Raw genomic sequence first — 22,785 nt, forward strand, 5'->3', positions numbered from 1 at the left:
GCAGCCCTGAACACAACTCTTTTTATCAACAGTACAGTGTTTCATATTTAATCAACATAAAATGAAGTGCTTCCCTCACATGAATGTAACACAGATCAAGTCTCAGCCAAAGCAAATAAAAGAATGAATGCTTTGTTAATCATCCATAACTAATTTGTGCATACACAGAAAAAATGAAATCTGTTTTTGACAAGAGCTTTTTTCATAGAAGCAGCAAGGAAGAATTGAACATGTAATGTGCATTAGTAATAGTGAATAGCTATGGGGAGATCTGAGATGTTTGCCTGGGACGACTTCTATTTCTTGATAGTAACAGCATTTAATAGAAACCCAAGATAAGAGACAGGAGGGGTTTTTAAGTTTTTTGTCAAAATGTAAGGCGACAAACCTGTGCTGAAGCAGACATGGATGGATTCTTGTATGCCTTGCCATACATTCGTAAGTATTGCAGGGAGCTGCCACATATCTTGGTGACAAACTCAGCTAATAGATAGTACACAGTGAAGAAAATGTTAAATGCATTGCTTCTTTGCACAGGCAATATGATTGTGTTGCTCTAGTGACAGTGTGGTTCTGGTTGATGGGGCAGCTTCATTACAAGCCCCTGTTTTCAGGCTATTGCAGCTTTAAAAAAAAAATATCACCCGTTCGACTGAAATTTTTTATGCTTGTCAGCCTTGAGGTGAATTTTACTTTAAGTGCAAAGTTAGTAGAAACCCATTTAGCCGTTTCCCTGATTGGAACAAATTTGGAGGTATGGATGGGCTTTTAAAAAGTTGAAGTTTATGTTTATTGCAGAGCTGCATTCTGGAATGCCACGTGTTTATCCTTGCTGTTAAGATGTAATTATGTTGTTTATAAAAATATGTAACTGCACCTGCACCATAGACTATTCCCATTTCTGTGTGTGCCTAGGGTGTGACAGCTGGGATGTTGTACATGCGTGAGCATGCCCCTATTCTAGCTTCACACAGATCTTAATTTTCAGCTACCTCCCTTTTACCCAAGCTATGTACCTACCATTTGCCCCCTGCTTCTTCCCGCATGCATCAGATTCAAATGCCCGTCAGTGGTACAGCATCAGCTAGATCCATAGATCCAGTATTTTTTTCCTCCCTTTGCTCTGTAGGGGGGAGTGCTGCACACAGGAGCCATCCCTTGCAAACCACGCTGCTCTTAAATAACAGCCTGGAGTAGATTTGCATATTAAAGTTGTCTCACTGAGGTTTTGTCCCTGATAATGAGCTGCAGGTTTGGATGAAAGAAATAGTAGTAATGTGGCACAGGCGAAGATCTGTATGTTTGTATGAAGACACTTTCTTAAAGAGCCAGCTCTTCCAAGCTGTAAGAGTTACGGTGGTCTTGCAGCATGTCCTCTAGGCTGGTAGCTGGGAAGTACAGTGGGAAGGAAGGAGGGGGAGATGGAAGAGCACCAGCAAGGCCAGTAATTTCTCTGTGCTTTGGGGGACTTCTCCAGCTGTGTTATATCCTCTTGGCATCACGTATTTCCGTGGTTTTGGCATGTGCCTAAAGTGAAGTTGTGAGCAAGAGGGAAGAGAATAAAAAAAGCACAGTCATTAATTCAATAATGGAGATACATTGCTGCTCCAATAATAACCGAAATGTTAACTTCAAATAACATCATGCAGGATTTTTTTTGAAGTGGCCTTTTAGCCTAAACTTAAGCTATAACTAATATGATAAATAATTTGACCCGAGGGCTCTGGTTCTGACGAGGAGAGTGGTCACTGTGTGAGCATGGCTGGTCAGCACACAGCCGTCAGGCACTACAGACCATACATCCATTCACTCTGTGCTTTTCAAGTTAAGGTCCGACTTTCCATACAGAAAAAATACAATGTAAGAGTCGTATCTTTGCTTGACATCGTTAAAAGCTTTTCTGTGTCATAAGCCTGGCAAATTTTATGTCATTTAATATTTTGCATTCACTCTATGGAGGTTATCCTTAGGTAATAACAACTGGTTGATGACACACTGATATCTCACAAACCCCATTTATACAAGTTTTATTTATGCTGGATAATGAACTCTAGACAATGTTATATGCTGTCTTAAAATACAGTATTTTCTGGAAGGGTGGTTGAAAGTATGTGTGGTTGCTGGAGCAGTTAATCTTTTGACCTTGTTTCTTCTTTAATGAGTGTTACCTCAAACTTGCTCCCTTGTTGGGGATTACAGAGGAGCTGAATAATGTGTTTACGTTTGCGAGTCTGTTTAAATAATGCGGAGTTAATTCTGGGGTCTGTGCTGTGTGTGTCTTCCTGCACGGCATTTGTCTCCTCAGGACAAGGCTTGCCAGGTTGGCACAGCCTGAGGTACGGAGCTACAGACCTTTCAACAGCTGTTTGTAATGTCATACGGAGCTCATGTTAAAAATGCACTGCTGAGCTGGAGGTATTATTTCAAACCCACCCCTTTAATGTCAAAGATTTTGGGTCTTTGTCTTGAAGTGACACCAAGAGGGAGTAAGGAATCTAGAGCCTAGAATGGAAACTGAAAAGTCATCCAAAGGGCTCTTCACATCTGAAACCAACAATAAATAGGTAACTGGTTTGGTAACTAGCTTACCCTCTTTTTCAAAAATACTTACTTGTACACTAAAGATGGTCTTCTGCCAGAGGACACTAACTGGGCATCTCTTGTGTAACTCTTTGAAGGTTCAGTAGCAGTTCGTGGGGTGCCTCTGCACAGAGCAGGTGAGCAGGACAGTGGATCACAGCACAGACTGCCAGGCAGCACAGAGCTCATGTGCCAGGCGAGCTTACTTGGAGATCTTACAATGGGTATTGCCTATTATTTAAAAACAAAACCCAGAAAACAACCTGCGAGTCCTTTCAGTCAATACATGGAAAAATGTGGACTTACGAGTTGCTGAGCAGTAAATAAAGTCGTGGGTATCAAGTCAACTCGCCTGTCCTGTCCCTGGAAGTAGGAGGCCTCACATAGTAGGTCTTTCTTACTCCAGTTTCAGCTAAAAATGTAGGAACCAACTTTATCATCTGCTGTTTCTCCCTTTCTAACATTAGGTAAATTATCTATATTTCTTTTGAAATTATCCATATTTGTTTTGAAGCTAACTCTGCAGAAATACTATGCAGTTATACAATGAACCCTTCAAAAGGAAGAAGAATAAGGCCAAACCAGGGGCAACGCTGTTTGGAAGTGCCCCAGCTGCAGCGGAGCACAGGCTTCGCTCTCGGAGGCAGACAGCACGCTGTGAAGGATCCAGCTCAGCAGCACACAGCTCGCAGAAAATGAAGGACTGTTATTTTCCACCAAACTGCCAGCCCTGCGTGCAGTGCCATTCCCGACAGCCAGCCTCACCTGCCATGTATCAGCAGCAGCTCAAGCCCAGACTTCTTTAAATCTGCTGCTTTGAGAGCAGAGGTTTGAGAATTTCAACAGCCAGTTGGTAATAACAAGTTTCTCTGCCAGCTTCAGCCGAGCTTCCATGAGCTCTTGTCCCTCATCCTTGGAAAAATTAAAATTCTGTAGAGTTACGGTAGGACTTACACTTATAGTCTTTGCTATCTAAAAATGCTTTCATCTCAATGGCTTTTGCTTACTAGTGATTTATGTAGTAATACACACAGACTTGCACATAGCCACACCACGTACCTTACAGGCCAAGGGGTAGATGGTCATGTAAGTGGCTATAGCATTTGGGGCCAGGAAGGGGACAGACAGCCCCTACCATGCAGCGATCCCAACAGGAGAGAGCAAATGGCTGCGAAGGGGAAGCAGATACCAGACAATATTAGGGTGTTAGTCAGCTCATCACGTTGAGATCTGGGCATTGCAGGAAAGGATGTGATTTTTGTTGCTGCTAAGTAATACAGGACAGTAAAGTATTCCAGGGCTCCTGAGTGGTACAACACAAGCTGCATCTCTGCAAACACAAGCAAAAATTCATGTACTTTACCAAGCTACAGTACTGTTTGCATGGAGCATAAGGACCTGGAGCTTAGCAGGTGATCAAAGGCACAGTAACAGTAAATGTAAACCTGTCATTAATGGAAAAAGAGAAACTTGCAGTGCATCTCTAGAGTAAGTGATCTCAAAGAGCAAGGAGGAAAAAGGCTAGAAGAGCTAGAGCAAATATTTCTCAGCATCAGTTGGCAATCCTATTGCATCTTTGTGTGGGAGAGTGTTCAGGAACTGTACCTGTTTTACTAAGCAGTCCAAAGGAGAAAGTAACGAAGACTCTTAAATGGACACGTGACGCAGTTGCTCTTGTCCTTTGCAAGGTTGAGTATTTCAGGGTTTGGTAGTTCTCTGCTTCTTACAAAAATTGTCTGGCTCAGCTGTAGACTTTTCTCAGTTCCCCTTTGTAAGCATCAAGCCCACTTTAGAAGGGGATACCTGTCGTACACACATGGTCTATTAATAAATTGCTTGACTTAAAATTTCGGTCGTGCGCATTTTTGGCCATCTGCCCAGTAGTTGTCCAAGAAGCTTAATAGTACTTTTTTTAGCACAACAGGACCTCCAGATTTTCATGGTGGTAGTTTGCATAGCGTAGATGAATTACCTCAGTTTATTAGGTATCGTTTCACTGTATCAACTTCCTATCTGATGGTAATCTTTGGAGATTTCCAGCGTCTGTGAACGCAAAGGATTAGCCTGCGAAGATGAATGTTTGTTGTTGCCCACAGCAGGGTGCTGAGCATACCCACAGGTATGATTTTGGTCAGATAGAACCTTTCACTACATACCTGAGTCTCTCGGGGTGCTAGTGAAATCTCATGGGGCTGTCCTGAAAGCAGACCATAAGACGGTAGCTGTAGTAGCGTGTTGTATTTTCTCTTTGCTTACTGAAAGTACTGCCTCTGCTGGTGTTAAGTAAGAAATGGTGTGCTGTGCTGCCGGTAGGATGACGCATTAATCTGGATGTACTATAAAAAAAATCATGTTGGTGTTTTTGAGGTAGCCTTTTAGCCTAAACCTAAGATGAGTATGATAATATGATGATTTGACTCAAGGGCTCCGATTCTGACAAGGACAAGGATCACGTTGTGAGCATCACAAACAGGTATCAAGTGTAGCTGTTTCAACTTTTTTATTTTATTTATTTCCTTCCCAGTCCTCATGTCTAGGACTCAGACTTTTCTGGTATGTGCAGAATTTTTTAAACATTAAATTCTCCGTTCAAATGCATCGTAATTCTTAATGATGTTCTGGATACCTTGAAGCATTATTTGCTTTTAAACAAGTTTTCAGCACAGATCGTGCTGCCTGCATTCGGTCCTCCAAATCTCCCATCCGACTGTCTAAATTATTTTAACTGACATAGTTTCTAATTTACTCTCTCCAGTTGAGAGAGCTCCCTGTAGCTTGTCTATTTTAGCATTTAATTGCTGTATACTCTCACAAATTAAATTCTGTAGTGATCCATTTTGCTCTGCCAGTGAAGCAGTGATCTTTTCATCTAAGCAAGATGGCGCTTGCAACGCAGCCGGCGGGGCTGGCATCCAGCGGTGGGAGAGGGAGAACCTCCCGTTCCCTCTCCTGCCGTGTGTGGGGGCTGCGGAGGGTCGGTGGGGTTTGTGCCAGAGGACAGCTTTCCTTCAAAACGTTCTCCGTTTATTTCGTAAGGGAAAGGAAAACGAAATCCTCAAAACTTGTTCCACTCAATGGGTTTTTACAGCTAGAAAAATCGCTTTGTCTAATTATTTTGTGCCTAAATGTGCAGCAGACTGCTCCTCTTTAAAATCTGTGTTTCTCTGCAGGCTTTTTAGCATTCACTTTTATAAAACTTGAAAAGATAGCCTCTAAAAATATTATGCTGTATGTCCTCCTTGTCTGGGAGAAAGTCAAAACTCATTGTTTCCTTTGACAGGATAACAATATCCAATTAGGAAACCTGTTGTCTTCCCTCGTTAGGTCTTTTTCTGAGTAATGTCTGTACAGTGCTTATGCATTACTTAATGTATTTCTGTTAAAGAGGGACAATTTGGTATCTAAATAATTAAGAACTACACTTTTTGATCTGGTTTGTGCTGAATGGAAATCTTTGACTGTGTTCTCTCCATGGGTGTGTGTTGCAAGGAGGGCAGTGGTGTCTCGGGATTAGAGCCTGCGGTGCAGCAGGGGTTGAAGGTCTGCGTGGGCAAGCTGAGTTCAGGTGCACAGAGGTAAAATACATTCTGCTGTTTTCTGTGGAGGGACTCTCTCCCCAGCCCAGATAACCCAGAGGAATAAACCCCGTGAACAAAACCTGGCCGATATTGTGATCCTGTGTAATTCTAGATGTGTGAAGCCAGTTCAACAGAAAATACAAAGCTGTTTCTTACTTATTTGCACTTACTATATTAACCTTGAAGAAGACTTAGCAGGCAGTTGGTAATTACAGGACAGAAGGTCATTAAAAATACACTTTTAAGGAAAGAAGGCAGCATGAAATTTGCATTATTACATTATTTGGGTTTCCTTTAAAATAAGAATCAGTCCAGACCTTTCATAGGGAGGTGTTAATCTTTTGACTTCATTCAGAAGAGAGTTGGGTACTGTTTAATAGTGTGACGTGACTGTCGTGTCACCTGTGATCATCTTCCAAGTCAAAGTAGGCTGTGTGCTTTACATCTATGGTACAGACTGTCTGGTTTCATGCATTTGTCAGAGCATTTTAGTCCTCTTTGCTGTGAAAGGTCTGCTTTGGTGGGGAAAGATGGGGATGATTCCTAGAAAACGCTTGTGATTTATGGCATTGCTTCATACTAACCTTTTTGTAGAGTGAGATCAGGCTATGCGGATCCTTTCCGCTAGGCAGATCTTTATGTAAGGGTGGCACTTACTATATAGTAACTTCTGGGATGTCTGACACTGCTCAGTCATGAATGTGGTGGAAGGGAATGGTGATGCATGGTTGCGTCATTGAGAAGACAGAAATCTGTGTGATAAGTGGGTCCGGTCGTATAACTGTGACAGTAACTGCAGCTTCATCTGAATGGACTGTGGTTTGGCCAGCGTTCATTTTCCCTTCTCTACCCCCAAAGTCTGTAATGTGATGGGAGTTTGGGGGCTTGTGGAAGTAACTTAAAATGCTGTAGAGGGGATGTGTTGAGGACTGCTCCTTGAAAGCCCATCTGTAGCTATTTAAATAGCTGTTTGCAATGTGTGTCTCTGTATGTACTGTAGGTCTTCTGCAAGGTGCCCCCACACTCATCCCAGCCTGGCCCTGCACTGCTTGCAGCTATGTGGCTTCTGACTGACTTGATTTTGTCTCTCTTTAGAGTAGGTACTAGTTGTTTTGCATGTTGCATTCATGGATCCCTGCTAGCTTCTAAACCATGTGTACCGATGCCGTGTTAAAGGCCCGAAGTTGGTAAGAAACAGCCACATTAGTGATGGCACCAGTGGGTGCACCTCTGCTGGTATCCGAGATGTTATTACGGTCTGTACAAATGCAGACAGTGTACTTAGAAATTGGGAACTGCCTGAATTCATTATTACTAATATTCTTCTGTACTAGAAAGGAATGCCACTTTATTTATTTACATAATATTGCTTGCTCTGCGTATTTATTTGAATTCAGAAATCAAAGTACTACAAAGTATTAGGAGGTCTTTCTATTTTCTATATTAATTTTTGTGTTGCTAGCTTTGAGCTCTTCTTCTTCCTCCAGATTTTTACTATTATGCTAGCTTTGCTGAAGTACCAGGGTACACAAGTATCAGCCACGCAGCCAGCGTAGTGCAGGGCCAGCCACACGCCACATCCCGCTGCTCCCCCAGCTGTGAACAGCTGGAACAGCCTGGTGTACTGCACATAGGTTTAGTTCACCAAAATATGGTGTGTGCTGGAGGCATTTCAGGGACTAAGGGGAGTAGCTGGAGGAGGCTTGCAAGGGGGATGGAGCTGCTTGTGAGAGAAAGGCATAACAGCGTGTAATACAAAAGCTTAAATTCCCTGACACAGGAGAGCATTCTGGAGAAGTATTGCAGTATGTTTATGTGTGGTTTTTGCTCTTCTTTAAGTAAATTATAATAATCACTTTGTCAACAATATACTTCATAAATAATACACAGGTTTCTTGAAGCCTTTGGTCGACCCAGCACAGCCATTATTCTCATATGTAAGAAGAAAGGCTTCAGTAGTGCCTGCTAACATACCAAGTAGTTATTTTTTAATCATTCATTGGTGATTTTTCAAAGAATTCCTTTTTTTCTGGTATGCTGCTTCTCTTGCTGGAACTATACACTAGCAAACATGAAACAGCAAAGTTAAATTGTTAACCGGTATTCCACGTGTTATTCTTACGATCCAAACAGTGCCCATTCTCAAACACAGTAGTATGTTTGAGCTGGCAGATAACCTAGAGGTATTTGAATTTTACCAGTATTGTAGGTTATCGTCTATCTTTCTGTGATAGTCAAGTATCATAGTTGGTTTTATTTGCATAATGCATTGCCTTTCTTAAAAAGTAAAGAGTTTCCAAATTACTTTTCTTACAGAATGAACTCCATCTTGATAGTTAAGTGTTGTAGAGTATTTTGTCACCTGTTATCACATGAATCGTTTTCCTTTTGTAGCTTCAAAATTGACTTTTCGGTGCACCCTTTCACAAAATGTGATGTGGCAGCTCTGGCAGTCACATGTAAGTGAAATACCTGGAGGCATAACTGAGCCTTACATATTTTAAACTTTGATTATATAGCCAAAATCAGAAAACTGAGCAATTAAAATATTGGCATTGGGATTCCCGCTTTACTTTCCACAAAACTCCCTGTGCTCACACGAGACACGATTAACACCAGATCAGACTTTTACTGTTCAATGGATGTTAATTCTTTAGTGTCTTACCAAAGTGTGCTTCTGTTTGATAGAACTTCCAGCCCACTGCTGAGCCGCTCCCATATACCCCATTCATAGGTATTTCTCTTGGATTATTTTGTCTCTGCTGATTTGAAAATTATTTATTCTTCTGCAAGAAAATTTCTCTGTGTTTCTGGGGTAACTCAGATTGTATCATACGAAGCATGTAGGTTTTTTTGAAGAAAATGTTACAGCCTTTGTGAGAAGTGGTTATCAGCATGTTCTGACATTTAAAGACAATTTTTAAAAAGTTGATTATGTGTCAGAGTAGAAAACATATTCCATTGTGAAATCAGCCATGTACCTAAGCACCTTGAGAGTATCCTTTTCAGGGGCAAAAAAGAAGTTTCTCCCCCTCTACTTGTAGCTAAAACCATGTAAGGCCAAGCCTGTAGAGCTTAAAAGGAAAAAATGCTGCAACACTTCTAACACCCTTATTTTTCTGAGAGAGTAGGAGGGTGTACCTAAGCTCACATGTTAAGGAAAATAAAACTTGGAAGATAGGGACTATCTGTTTTTGCTTGGGTTTGGGGGTTGGTGGTGTTTTTTTTTTAAAGATGATAAATTCACACATTTGGATTTTTATAGGCAATTGGAACCTGAAAAGATAACTTATGTCTTTGACCCACAAAAAGATTATGAAATTAATTCCTTTCTCAGGAAGACAGAACTTGATTGCTAAGTATGATTTATTCTTCACAGCGTCTCAGGATCTTTAGTGCTAGGAGAATCTTCTTGCCCGTGGCTGGCTTCTCCCCTGGGTACTGGCACACAGTGTCTGCACCCTTGTCTCCCCCCTCCTCTGTAGCAGCTGACCCCTGCAGATTTCAAAAGGAACTGGTGATGATCGCCTTCACTGGGAGAACTTTGCCTTTTCCTGATTCAGGTCTCTTATGTGCTCTCTGACCCAGATAATCTGAAGCTGCAAATGGCAAGATGATAATTTATACAACAAATAGATATTAAGTGAAAATGTACTTCCACATCATTCCAAAATTCTGCTGGCCTGATGTCCTTGTCCAGCGTTTGGCTGCTGGCAAGTTTAATGCTCCGTTCTTTCTCTTCGCTTCAGATTCTCCACTGAACTGGTCTTTGGGTTGGCTTATTTTGTTTGCTTTGACTTTTTTTAGTAAAATCACCATGATAAAGACAAGACATGCATCTGCGTTATCAGACAAGATGCTGTGTTTGTAACAAGAGAAAGTAGCTCTGCCCCCAGGTACACCTTCTGTTTTTCAGAGTCACTGGAGCCTATTTGTGCTCCCTGGGACGCTTCCCCAGGGACCTCCTGGGCAGTCCGTGTGTGGCTCCCGTGGCGCAGGGTGTACGCAGCAGGTGGGCCAGCACTGAGGAGGCACGGGGAGCTACACAAGGAAATAATCCAGGTCTTTGGTGAGTGGGGGATGGTTACAGCTGCTGGGAAGTGATTTTCATAGTCAAACTGAGTACATCAGAATCCAGGCATGGTATTGCTGACCAGTGGTTCATCGGGGAGGCTGCGAGCAAGTGCCTACATTCAGGATTTGTTCTGTCTTAAGATCTGTTTCGTGCCAGGTGTAGATATACGTGATCTTTTCTGGGGTGCTTTAACTGATGAAGGGGAGTGAGGACATGACAACATATCTGCATCTTCTTTAAAAAGGAAAAAGAAAATCCCACCTTTTGTTTTGTTTTGGTGGGTTTTTTTAATCCTAATGGCATAATTTGGGAATAATGAACAAATTAAGAGTCTTTCCATACATTCAGCTTATGTTGCTAACTCTGATTTCAGTAAGAGTGACTGTGATACTGTAATGCAGATTTTAAAACTGGCTGAGGTATAATTGGTTTTTGTCTGCAAGTATAAGCTCATCCCAACTGATTTAAAGCAGAGTCTAGTCCCAAATTGTGTCAGATGTTTCCTAGTCATTGCAGCCCACCCATCCCAGCAGTGTTTTCCTTTGGCCTGACTGCGGGTGAGGGTGTATTCAGGAGTCATACAGCTGTAGAACAGCTCTGTTGGAAAGGGACCTGGAAAGATCATCTGGTCCACCCTGTCACAGGAGGGGGAGCCTAGATGGTTATCTGGCACCCTGTCCAGTCACACCTTGAAAACAAGGGGACTCTAGCACGTTCCTGGAGAGGTTGTTCCAGTGATTGACTGTTCTTGCTGTAAAAAATGTCTGTCTTCTCCCGACATGAAACTTCCTGGTGCAACTTGTACCCCTGGCCCCCTTGCCTTCCTTCTGTGGCTCCAAATTACTTCTTAATTTCCGGTTGCTCCTGTCCTCTTTGGCAGAAAAGCACATGCACTAGCATCAGCAAGTAGTTTTTACCATGTCAGTTGCATAAATATTCGCAAGCCACATTATATATGCCAGTTCTCTCTAAAGATACTTTAAAAAAAACTAGAAGAGATTTAAGCAAACTTTCTTTCTATTCACCTTGGCTACCATCTTAGTACCATAGTATGAATATTGAAAATTTAGTTTTATGGAACAAGTTGCTATTTAGATGCAAACCGCTTATGTATATTTAGCTGGAGAACGCGCAAAAGAAGTGCTGTGTCTCTCCCATTGCTCTGCACAGGCGCTGCAGTACATCTTGCCTTGGGTATAATGAGTTGCAACGTTTAGTTATTCTAAAGGTATGGTACAATAACAGATTACTGTTGTTCATATCTGTGTAATAATTGAAACTCCCTGATCATACTTTCCATTTTACACATTGTCAGAACCTTGGACCTTAATCTCACTCTTTGATTGACAGCCGTGGCCAGGGAAAGAGCACTCGTATTGTTTGTGATAGTCGCATCTGTTCAACTTGATTCAGTTGAGAGTATTTGCATATTCTTAAGTATTTCTTCTGAGAGGACCTAAATCCTTCTCAAGTGTTTGATGCATTTTTGAAATTCATTCATAAGGTATCTACATGCACTAATAGTTCTGTATAATATTGCTGTGCATAATCTGACAGATAAGGCTAGTTTTTTAAACAAGGTATTCTTTGGGGATGACATATTACATTCTGACTTATTCTACTGGGCGGAAATGTCAAGTACTTTGAAAAAGGATGCTTGAATGTTTTGATTGAATTAGTATTCTTTATTCAACACAAATTGTCAACTGCAGTAAAATGTAGTCTTATTGTGAGAACATTTTTCAAAAGAGTTAACAGCAGTGCTTTTTTGTTTTATTTTTGTTACTAGAGCTGTATTGCATATAATCGTTCCTTTGCTGCTGGTGCTGATATTAGATTCTTAGATGCATTTTAGATTTTCTGAATTGTTAAACTGTGAGCAACACCTTCATCTTGAAATACAATATAGGCTTTTATCTTTTTCTTTTTTTGCTTTTTATTTTTTCCTTGAAAAATTTTATCAATATTTTTGGAAACATTGTCAACCTTAATTTCAGAAACCTGTCACTCTTGGTAGAACATGTACAACACTACTGAGAAGTACTATTGCTTTGAAAAATATTCAGGCATTATGTTTGAGCATTGAACATAGATAGCAGTTCAAAATACCAATTTGATGGCTTCATGCCGCTATGTAAAGAAATATATGTGTGATTGAAAGCCATGGTTTCCATAGGTTGGAAGTCCTACTCCGGGACTATCCAAGTTTGGACAATACTAGTCCAGTTTGCCACAGAAGGAATGGAGATCCGTTCCCACTTGCTGAAATGGATGTGTGCTGTGGGTGCTGCTACAAGCTCAAGCTGTTGAAGATCTAGGATCTCATATGGAAGGCCACTGATCGCAATGAATAACCTTTTTTTTCTGTTGCAATAAGGAAAGATCCAGAGAGCCATTAGTGGCTGACCTAGCTTAAGAAATGGACTTCTGTCTCTAGAAAGGACCATAGCAATCCCTGCTGCCTGTGTACTAGAAAAAAAGAATTATGCAGGCTTAATCAGTATAATTTTTTTTGTGCACGTGCAGGTTTTAGTGTAACAGCACCTTTTGCATAAGTTTTGTTTTTCCTTTGTTTTCAGGAATCTCCTTCTGGACGCAGAAAAGCGCTTGCCACCAGCAGCATCAACATGAAGCAATATGCAAGCCCCATGCCTACACAGACAGATGTCAAGTTAAAATTCAAGCCTTTGTCTAAGAAAGTGGTATCTGCCACACTACAGTTCTCTTTGTCTTGTATTTTCCTGAGGGAAGGAAAAGCCACGTAAGTTGTTTTGTTTTTTTAAACCAGATAGCCTGCTTTGTGTTGCTTTTCAAAGAATTCTTTGGATAAAGAGCTCTTTCTGTATACAATGGCAGAATTTGAGAGTATCCTTCAGCATACCTATCATTCCTGCCATACTTAGTTTCTTAGCTGAGTAAAAGTCGTTTCTTACTCTGATTTTAGTCTTGTGTTCTTCAGAGACAAGCAGCTTGTCCTCTACCCTTACGGACATTTTAAATAACAGCAGCTTAAAAATATCTACAGGTCTGAAATCAGCAGGAATATACGTTTGTGTGCGTGTGTGTGTTCATCCAACAATACCTTTAGCAGACTGCAAGGGAAATGTGAGAAGGAGAACTTACTTCTATTTCACCTATTTATATTTTACAAAGAGTGAAAGAAGGACAAAGCCAGCTGTAAGGTGAGAGAGGGTGGAGTCAGAAGTAAGATTTTGGGTTGAACACAAGAACATCCCATGAAAAGAGTTCAGCTGGGCACTGATCACCACTCCCTCTACTCGCTCGCTTGGTTCTGTCCCTTATTTCAACAGCCTTTGAAGGGCAGAGGGTACAGATAATTTTTGCAGATCCTATAACCTCTCATGCAATTTCTGTCAGATTCAAAATGCCAGATGTTGAGAACTTTGTGTGGCTGGAGGATGGATGGTTTATCAGCCATCCTGTTTTGCTTTTCCTTTTTGTCTCTAGAATATGGAAATATAACAATGGCAGAACAAAAAGAGGTAGATGGGGAAACTACTGCTTTAGTGGTTCTTTTACGTCTTTTTAAATTTATTTTTCCCTCCAAAGGGCTGCTTACTTCTAGCTTACAGTATTCTGAATGCACTTGTAGACACTGCCCACTGCAATACAAGTGCCCCAACACTGTTTCATGAGCAGCTTTAAGGTATATACTTTGACACAGAAACGTTTTTTGTCTGCGTGCTTTGAAAACCACAGGTGCATTACTATTAACTATTACTGTTTCCCTTCTCTCATTAACCTGTTGTGAACCACAGTTTGACGTACCATATAAGAATTACATTTTGAAGTATTTAGCTGTGGTTTAATGTGACATTGCAGCTGAAAATGGGAATGAAGAAGTATCTGATAACCTCTTCGCTTTTTTGAACAACCAGCATCCGTGAACTATACAGTAGCTAGCTATACTAGGCTCTTAGTGGGTTTTGAGGCCATAATTTGTAAAAGCTGATCCATTTAGCATCACATGTACCTTCTTCTCATTGAAATCAATAGATTTCAGGCTGGAGACTGTAATTCAAGTAGAGTGTAAGTTAACAACAGGGCTTTAATATTGCTCTGAACCATGGACCTGGAGGGGCGGGGAAAAGCAAAAAGCTGTGGTTTGTGAAAGCATTGGTTTCTAGTGTGTGTAAATAGAGACTGTCTTACTAGTCAGTATAAAAGAGAGAATTCAGGTACCAGATACATGAACGTGCAAGACAAGGTAGCTAGGCCAAGGCTTGCTTACATCCCTTATAAGCTGCAGTAGTTTCATAAAGTGAGAGGCACTTTTATTTTATGCATTTTATAAAGAAAATACTGCAGCCTATTGCTGTGCAATACCAAAAATCATCTTATTTCTAAAACACAGGTAACAATATTTTGAAGTATGGGTGCAGAAAGGACAGTAAAAAGAAATAGTACTTCAGAGACTTTTTAATTTATAAACTTTATGTGAACAGCTGATGTACAAGATCTGTGTGCTAACTGCTCCCAGCTTTTTGTCTTGGTGCATAAAAAAGCCTGCCCGTCAATGCAGTTATAGGATGCTACATTTTTTCCCCTGTGCTTAAAGAGTCGATTTGACCTATTGGTTATCAAAACAGGAAGATGAAACCTTGAGGATTCTGCATGAACAGAAAGGTCTTTGTGACTTCTGGTAGTTACTGATTTTATATTTATTAATACTACTCCAGTTCATCAACACCTTTTCCTGTACTGTGGGACCCAACACTGAACGCAGTACCCTAGATGCAGTCCGAGTAAATGAGGGTCATGACTTCCCTCAGTCTGTGGCTCATGGTCCTGTTTCGGTGCATCTCAGGATGCTTTTCCCTCCTTTGGCTGTCAGGGCGTGGTGCCGACTCTCCTAGAGCTTGCTTGTTACCGGGGTCCCCAGACTGTTTTCAGCAGAGGTGCTCCAGGCAATCCCCAGTCTGTCCTACTGTAAGGAGCCAAAAAAAAAAATTTATTAATCCCAATAAACCTATTGAAATGGTTTTAAAAGAGAAGAGGTAAGATTACTGTTGCTCCAAGAATGACATCATGTACTTCAAAAATCTTGGGGTTTTGTGAAACAAACATAGAACATCCATTTCTCTGAATCTCTGCCTGCTGTCACCTTTTCATCAAACATACATTTCATATGAAAGGTACAGTTCTGTGAAAGATATGTGTGTATGCGATACAGTCAAATAAGAATTGAAATTGGGCTTTGATATGTAATGGGCTTTGATCTTGTTAATGAATTCAGATATTTAGGAAAGGAATTTTAATTTCTGTAACAGTGTCAGGAGTTCTGAATGAATGTAGTGATAGATGTCACATGCAGCATGTGGACAGTAGGTCTGACAAAACATTTCCATTTTAACTGAAGACCACCAGATAGGTGTTTACTAGCATATCTGGGCTGCTTTAAAATTTTAGGAAGCAGTCGTCAAATTGACTCTTCGTGCAAGGCAGCACTGGTTTTACCCTTTAGAATTTTGTTAGTATAAAACTTTCCCTTCAGAAATCAATATACATAAGTGTACTCATTTTGTTCTTTCCCTATACTCAAGATCAGATCTGAGATCAGAGACTTCCCTGAAGAAAAAAAGAAAGCATAAAAATATTTAAAGATTTTTTTAATAATGTGTCAGTATCAGATGTGGTATTAACAGGCTGCATTTTAATGCCTGTTTTGAACTCTGTTATTTAGGGATGAAGACATGCAAAGCCTGGCTAGTTTGATGAGTATGAAACAAGCTGATATTGGAAATCTAGATGATTTTGAGGAAGACAATGAAGAAGATGAAGGAAACAGAGTGAATCAAGAGGAAAAGGCTGCAAAAATTACAGGTTGGTTTTGCCACAGGGATAGTAAAATATAATTCCTCTGCTACTTGCCAGTTGCATTCCATGGATTTTATCCTTACGCTATATTTGTATTTAACGAAATCTCAACCAAAATAAAATTTAGGATAGTTTGATTGAAGGGGGACCCATTCATAACTCTGCAAAGTTTAGTATTTGTGAATATGAGAGCATTGCTTTGAATGTGCATGTGTTTCTCCTGATTTTAGGAGAGAATGCACTAAGTAGGTAGCATTTTAGGGAAGCAAAGAACCGGTATGAACAGAGGAGTAAAAAGGTGGAGGAAAAGGGTCAGTGAGTGAAAAGACAGGAGGATGAGCTGAAGTGAAATAATGAAGACAGTTTGTGAGAATAACTGCGAAATGAGTTGTGCCATGGGTAGGTGCTGGGGTTCTGCTCAATAACATGGTAATTCCAGGCGGTGTACTTCTGCCTTTTGGTTGGGGGTGCTTCATGGAAATGGAATCAGGAGAATGTTAAAGGACTTTAACGCAATTTGATGGTAAGGTTGTTTGAAGTGAGATAGTATAACCACATTGGAATTGCTGATGTTAGTGTGTCCAGGATAGCTGAACTAATTGATGCAAGTCAGATCAGGATGTGATGATGTTAAATTGTTGGTAGAGATCATTATGTAGTACTGCTCCAGATGAGTTCTGTAGGAACTTTACTTTAGATTCTTTACTGTAAAAGAATCAGGGAAAGACAAATTAACTTCTGGTGCCAGCCTTCATGCCTGGCAGTGCTCTTTAAAAATGTTTGTTGAACTAAAGGGATCCTTCTTTAAGGTGGGGAAGAGCATTCCAAGCAGAGAAGTGAATTGTCAAATATGTTCTTGAAAATGCAGAGGAACGTTGGTTTGCTGTTATAGAACATTACTTTCATCACTTCTTTTTGAGTTTTCATTGCAATTGAAAGGTTCAGCCTGAAGTAGTTATTACTTAGTTAAACTTGGTGTTGTGAAAAGATGCAAATTTGTTGTCTCCCTGCTTTACATATTCCATTAAACATTTTGTACCCTGACCAAATCTCTACTTATGCTGTATGCGTCTGGTGCAGAGCAGATTGCAAAGTCCAGAATGAATTATTTGAGAAACAGAGATAATGTCTTCTTGGTCAGAGAGGCGACATGTATCGGTCTGGCCACACTGAAATCATTCTGCAAGGTCATCTTCTCATTTCTCAGTGTAACCAGGACAATTCAGGTGCGGGTCAGAACACCAAACCCAGGCCATCCGATTATTCAGAGAGAAGGGAAGCACACAGAAAGAGGTGGCTAGGTAAAGTCTGTATGCACGGTTGTGCAGAAGTGTTTTATTGAGAATGCCTAGACACTGCACTGAGGACTGCTATGGAAAACCCAGGTGCAGAAGGACATCAGTTAAAAAGTAGCAGATCTTGGTCTTCAACTTTAGTGATTTTATTTTTTTCTTCAGCGTTCAGCATCTAAACAGGCCAAACCATTCCTGAACAAGCAGAAAGCTGATGTAGATTAGACTAGTCTGTCCGCTGTCCTTTGGCTATGTAGTGAACATTCCTGGAGACAGGGAGGGGTGAGCTCTCTGATGTGCCACACAAGGTCCTCACTCGAGTTGTTTTAGAGGCATTTCAGCTTTCCGTCTGTTGTTATAAAGGCCAAAATTACCTGTTCTAAGCAAACATTACGACACCTAGCTGAAAGGCAGAAGCAATGCTCCTGAACTACAGTGTATCTGCTCATTGTGCAGCCTGTTCTGATGAGACCAGATGGGAGGGTTGGGTTGGACTTTCTGTGGATGCATCACTAAGGGAACCTGAGCAGGGAAAGGTCAGCCTTGGACTTTTTCTTGTGTTGGCTACAACATCTGAGTTGCTTCCTTAGCCTGGCTAGCTTTTCCCACATTAGACAAGGAGAGGGATGGGAGGGATGTGGAAGGAGAATGAGTGCACATAGCTTTCCTAGCAAATGGGAGAACGTAAAACACAGGACAGTAAGTAAACATTAATAAATAAAATTTAAAGGATCTATTTCAACATGTGTTCAAGACGGGCAGCTGGAGTGACTCCTGTAATAAATATAATGAATGGAAAAAATAATAAAACGTAAGGAGAAGAGCTGAGGAACCAAGGGAAAAAAGGTGGGAATCACTGCAGAAGAACAGAAGGAAATACAGAAAGAAGGAAATGAAGCAAAACTGATGTAGTGAAGTACTCTTTCTAAAATTTCTATCAAAAATAATTGGGTTTGCAGGATCCCGTAAAGTTAATTGAGGAAGTTACATAACCCTTTTGAAAGCTTGCTGCTACCAACGTTTTCTCACCTGTTGCTGTGTTAGGGTGTTGGCAGCCGAGCAAGCTGGAATGCCTTCACTGACTCAGAGTCCCCTGCGGCAAATCATTGCACCTCAGTGCGCCTGTTTTCCCAACTGTAAAAAGGGGGTACTGTCTATAACCACCTCACGGGAATGATGGGAGCATGACATGGTTAATATTTGTAAGCGAGCTTTGAAAAAGTGAAGTGTGAGTAGTAAAGCAGAAGGGATTATTGTCCTACATTTGGCTCAGTCTTCTCACAGAAACGTTGGATGTCTTGATGACTGAAATCTTGTCCTCAAGTCACAGCTGCAAGATTGGCTGCAAATCTTTGTCACAGAGATTGTTCCTTTTCACAGCATACGAAAGTTTTTTGTTTTTTTTTAATTTGGCCCAAAGTTGCAGCTTTATAGGTGAACAAATATATCCACCGCTAGGAGAACAAGGGAGACCTGCTGCATGGGGCTGTAGGTGGTGCAGGTGAGTTAGGAAACGCTGCTCCTCTTCCTTGATGCGTTGCCTAACTTGGGGTGAGTATCTCTGCCTCTCTTTTCTTCAGCTATGAAATAAGTGGTGCAATACTGACCTACCTCAAAAGCACTGGAAATTTGATGTGGTCAACATGGGAACTGTTGTCATACAACTGACCTTAAGATCAGACTGAAAGATGTTTTCCACTCAAAGCACTACTTTTCACGTTAAAAAAAACTCCCTCGGCCACAGGCTTTTTTCCCCTTCCTTCCCAATATTTCTTGCTTAATTTTTTTACGCGTAAAAGCTTTATCTCCACCTATCTCTGTTTTGTGTGAAGCTGATAATGATGTTTGTAGCCATGAAATACGTTTCAAATATTTTGTTTCTATGTGTTAATATAGATTAATTTAAACCTCTCAGAATTATCCTGTCCTTAGTCTTCAGTTGAAGACAAGGCATCCCAATGTACTTGAAGAAATATGGCTCATAGCTCACAAACTCAGGGTAGTTAGTAATAAATGCATTGCTTCTCTTAATGTTTTAATTGATACTTAAAGCCTCATGCTGAAGTTGATAGTTGCCTCCTGCTCCATTTGCACAGGAGCACGGTGACTGTCCTGGGGCACCACATGGATGGACTCAGCAGTGTGGCCATGTGCTACCGGTTGCAGAAGTCTGAATCCCAGCATATTTCAAGAGCAGGCTTCTGCAGAGCAATTTGTGTAGCCCTTTCTTGCCATTTGGGAAACCGTACCTCTGATGTAAACTTCTGGTACATTTGCTCTTTTTTGTCAGTAGCACCACGCTGCTTAAAGAAAAAACAAACACAACAAACGAAGAGCAAGAGAGAAGGATGAAAAAAAAACACACCCGCCTCCAAACCCTGAACCAGTGATTTATATGACATACTTGTAGAACAAGCTAATATATGTTTGTAGATAATGAGATTTATAAAAGATAATATAGGACGTAAATCTCTAACCTACCATTTCTACACTCCAAAATATGACATAAACCATTTAATATTGTAATGAGAAACATTGTAGTGCATATGGATGTTTAGGTTGGCAGATGGGACCAGGTGATTCAGACCACATCAAAGAATTCCCTCTTTTTAAAGCTCTGAACTTAATTTGTTATTTTCTGACAATAAAAACTGAATAGTAATTGTTTTGGGGCTTTTTTTTCCATATGCTGGCATAATAAATTGTAAATCATGTCAGCATCTCAGCCTGGTTTAAACTAGTAATTCGTTTGCACTAGTATTTTATAAGGTCAGCTCTGTTTTATTTGAGTATAGCAAAGTATTTTCCATTGTGTATCTTGACTCTTAAAAATTCCCAGAAGATAGTATTGCATTGTTCTGATCTCTAAGGTGTACATGGCGTTGCATACTGAGAAAGTTAAGGGTTTTGGGGCAGTTTTGGTGTTACTGTTTAGGACACTACTCTTGTTTTGTTGGAGCTAAAAATAAGGAAATTAGGATGGTGGAATCAACTTTGTGTAGATATAAACATAATCCCATCTAAGCAGATTTTTGCTTTAAGGTCAAGAACAGTTAAGGAGGTGTGCTTAAGAGGAATTCTGCTGTGGCTTTGTCATCGTCACAATAGGTTATGTCCAATAGATATTGGCAGAATAGATCATTTCACTTGGTAATTTGCAGATTGGCATATCTTTGCAAAACAGTTTAAATTTGGGAAAGAAGTTTTTACCCATATGACTGAAATATTTTCAGGTTCTGGACTCTGCTTTTGGCTTCAGGTTCTTTATCCTGTCTGTGAAGGCATGAAATGAAGAGTTGTGCCAGTGTGTTGACTGGTGAAGGTGTTGCTGGGTGATTTAAAAGCACGATTCCCCCTTGCTAGGAAGTTCAGGTTGTCTGTGGGCACCAGCAGTTGGGACAATCACAGCGCTACTGAATTTTCAGCTCAGTCAGGCATCTTGCTGCTTGTAACTAGTGCATAGAACAAAGTCTATGAGAGCCAGCGACAAACACTCGCTTTCCCAAACAAAAGCCACATGAGGAAAAAGTCAAGTTCAGGACAGCAGCGAACTGAAAGCGTTAGAAAGTAACCTCTTGTGTACACAAGGAATTGAAGTTTGAAGGAAATCCAAGAATGATTGGCATGAGAAGTGTGCAGTAAAGGCATCTAAGTGGCTTTAGCTTCACTGATGACACCAGAAGACATCATCCATTTATTTCATTGGGAAGAGACGGGAGATGAAAAAACCTGTCAGAGGGGCAATGATGTTCAACAAGCAGGATCGTCTCTCCTGCACAGGCTTCTCCTGCCTGTTTGTCAGCTGGAAGGATGAGGGAGACTCCCCACAGTAAGCTATGCATGAGGCCTTTCAGAGATGCCCCAGGCTCAGTCCCCATTACTACAGGAATTTATTTGTTCAATGCTGTGGATGGGACTACTTAAGGGGGAGGATCAGAGAGGAATTTTTCCCCTTGGGCCAGAAGACACTAAGACCTAGTTGGTTTTTGTTTCTTGCTTTCCTTCCAGAATTATGGGGGCGTCAATGTCTTGGCTAGAATTAAACATTAATAGATTTTAAAAATTATTAGTTCATGGCAGTTCAGAGCTCTCCACTGTGGATAGCAGGTGAAATAGGATTTTACCAAACAGTAAGGTATTACTTACATAGCATGTCAGTGGCAAATTCAACCAATACATACATTCAGTATGCATTCTCATAGCACAATACTGATCATATCTTTTAGAACTATTAAATAAATTCAGCTTGTAGGTCAGAATGTAGTGGTGACTGAGTGTAAATGTTAAATAATCAGAATGTGTGTGTATAAATAAATAAATACAATATATAAAATACATATGTATGCATTAGTTTTCTGTAGCTTTAAGGTTTTGAGAGAGAGGTGAGTTATTCTGGGGCTGTTTTGTGTTAATTGACAATGGTTTAAAATTCAGGTTTTCCTCACGAGCAGGAAAAGTCTTTAAATTGTATCTAGTACATCTAAGTTTTGATCTGATGTGCATACTCATCCTCATAAAACTAATTACTGTTGCTGACACCAGGAATCCGGCAAGGTTTTGTTTGTCTGTTAACTGGATTTCTTGTTAAATTGTCACTGAAGCACCTACACAGGTGCTTTGCTGTAGGTATATCGTTGTAAGGACTTGTTCTAAATGTATTCTTTTAATTAACTCCGTCTTCTCTTTTACCCTGTCTCTTCCTCGCTGGCTCTCTTTCTAGTAACAGTTTCCACTTCTGTTTCATTAAATGCCCTTGCCTTACGTTTGTCTTGACTGGCTTCTATTTACAGAAATTGTAAACCAGTTGAATGCTCTGAGCAGCTTAGATGAAGATCAAGATGACCGCATAAAGCGAGCAAATATGCCTTCAGCTAAATCAGCCAGTTCCTCTGAAGGTCTATGAGCTTTCCTCCTTTCTTTCTGTTTCTGATTGTCTGTATTTACTGTGACCCGTTACCTTTTGACTCCTGCTTGTATTCAGCTGTCAGTTTTATCTCTGTGCTTCCACCCAGCATGACTCTCAGTAATTTGTAGTGCATCCAACAGGTAACAACATGATAGAGAAAGAGCCTATCTCCTCTACAGCTCTGTTGTCATCTGATAATGAACAAGAAAGAAAAAAAATTTACCCAAAAAAACCCCAAACCACCGCCAGACCCCAAGCCCCTAGTTGTGCAGTCAGTAATACCTGACCTTTCTAAAATGTCTCCTCTCTGATTTTGTGTGCATGTTACATCCAAAAATTAAAATTTCTTGCCAGTAGATAACACGTATGTGAACAATCAAAAAGAAATCACTGTATTAAGCTTGATAGAGATGTCTGCAACATTTATTTAGTGAAGATAATAGAAGGTTGTCTTAGTAGTCATTTCTGTTATGTGATATTCTAATCAATGAATAGAAGTTTCATTCATTTCACTTT

At 40.5% G+C, this 22,785-nt stretch overlaps 1 protein-coding gene across 1 annotated transcript in view; it reads left to right on the forward strand.

Moving 5' to 3' along the window:
* The window catches only part of EHBP1 (EH domain binding protein 1), a 225,616-nt gene that overhangs the window by 75,294 nt on the left and 127,537 nt on the right, over positions 1-22,785 (forward strand). The window contains 3 exon segments of the mRNA XM_055809787.1: positions 12,813-12,994; positions 15,938-16,077; positions 22,154-22,258. Of these exon segments, the coding sequence (XP_055665762.1) occupies positions 12,813-12,994; positions 15,938-16,077; positions 22,154-22,258 (427 nt within the window).

This window comes from Falco peregrinus, chromosome 7 (genome assembly GCF_023634155.1).
Source record: "Falco peregrinus isolate bFalPer1 chromosome 7, bFalPer1.pri, whole genome shotgun sequence".
Taxonomy (NCBI): domain Eukaryota; kingdom Metazoa; phylum Chordata; class Aves; order Falconiformes; family Falconidae; genus Falco; species Falco peregrinus.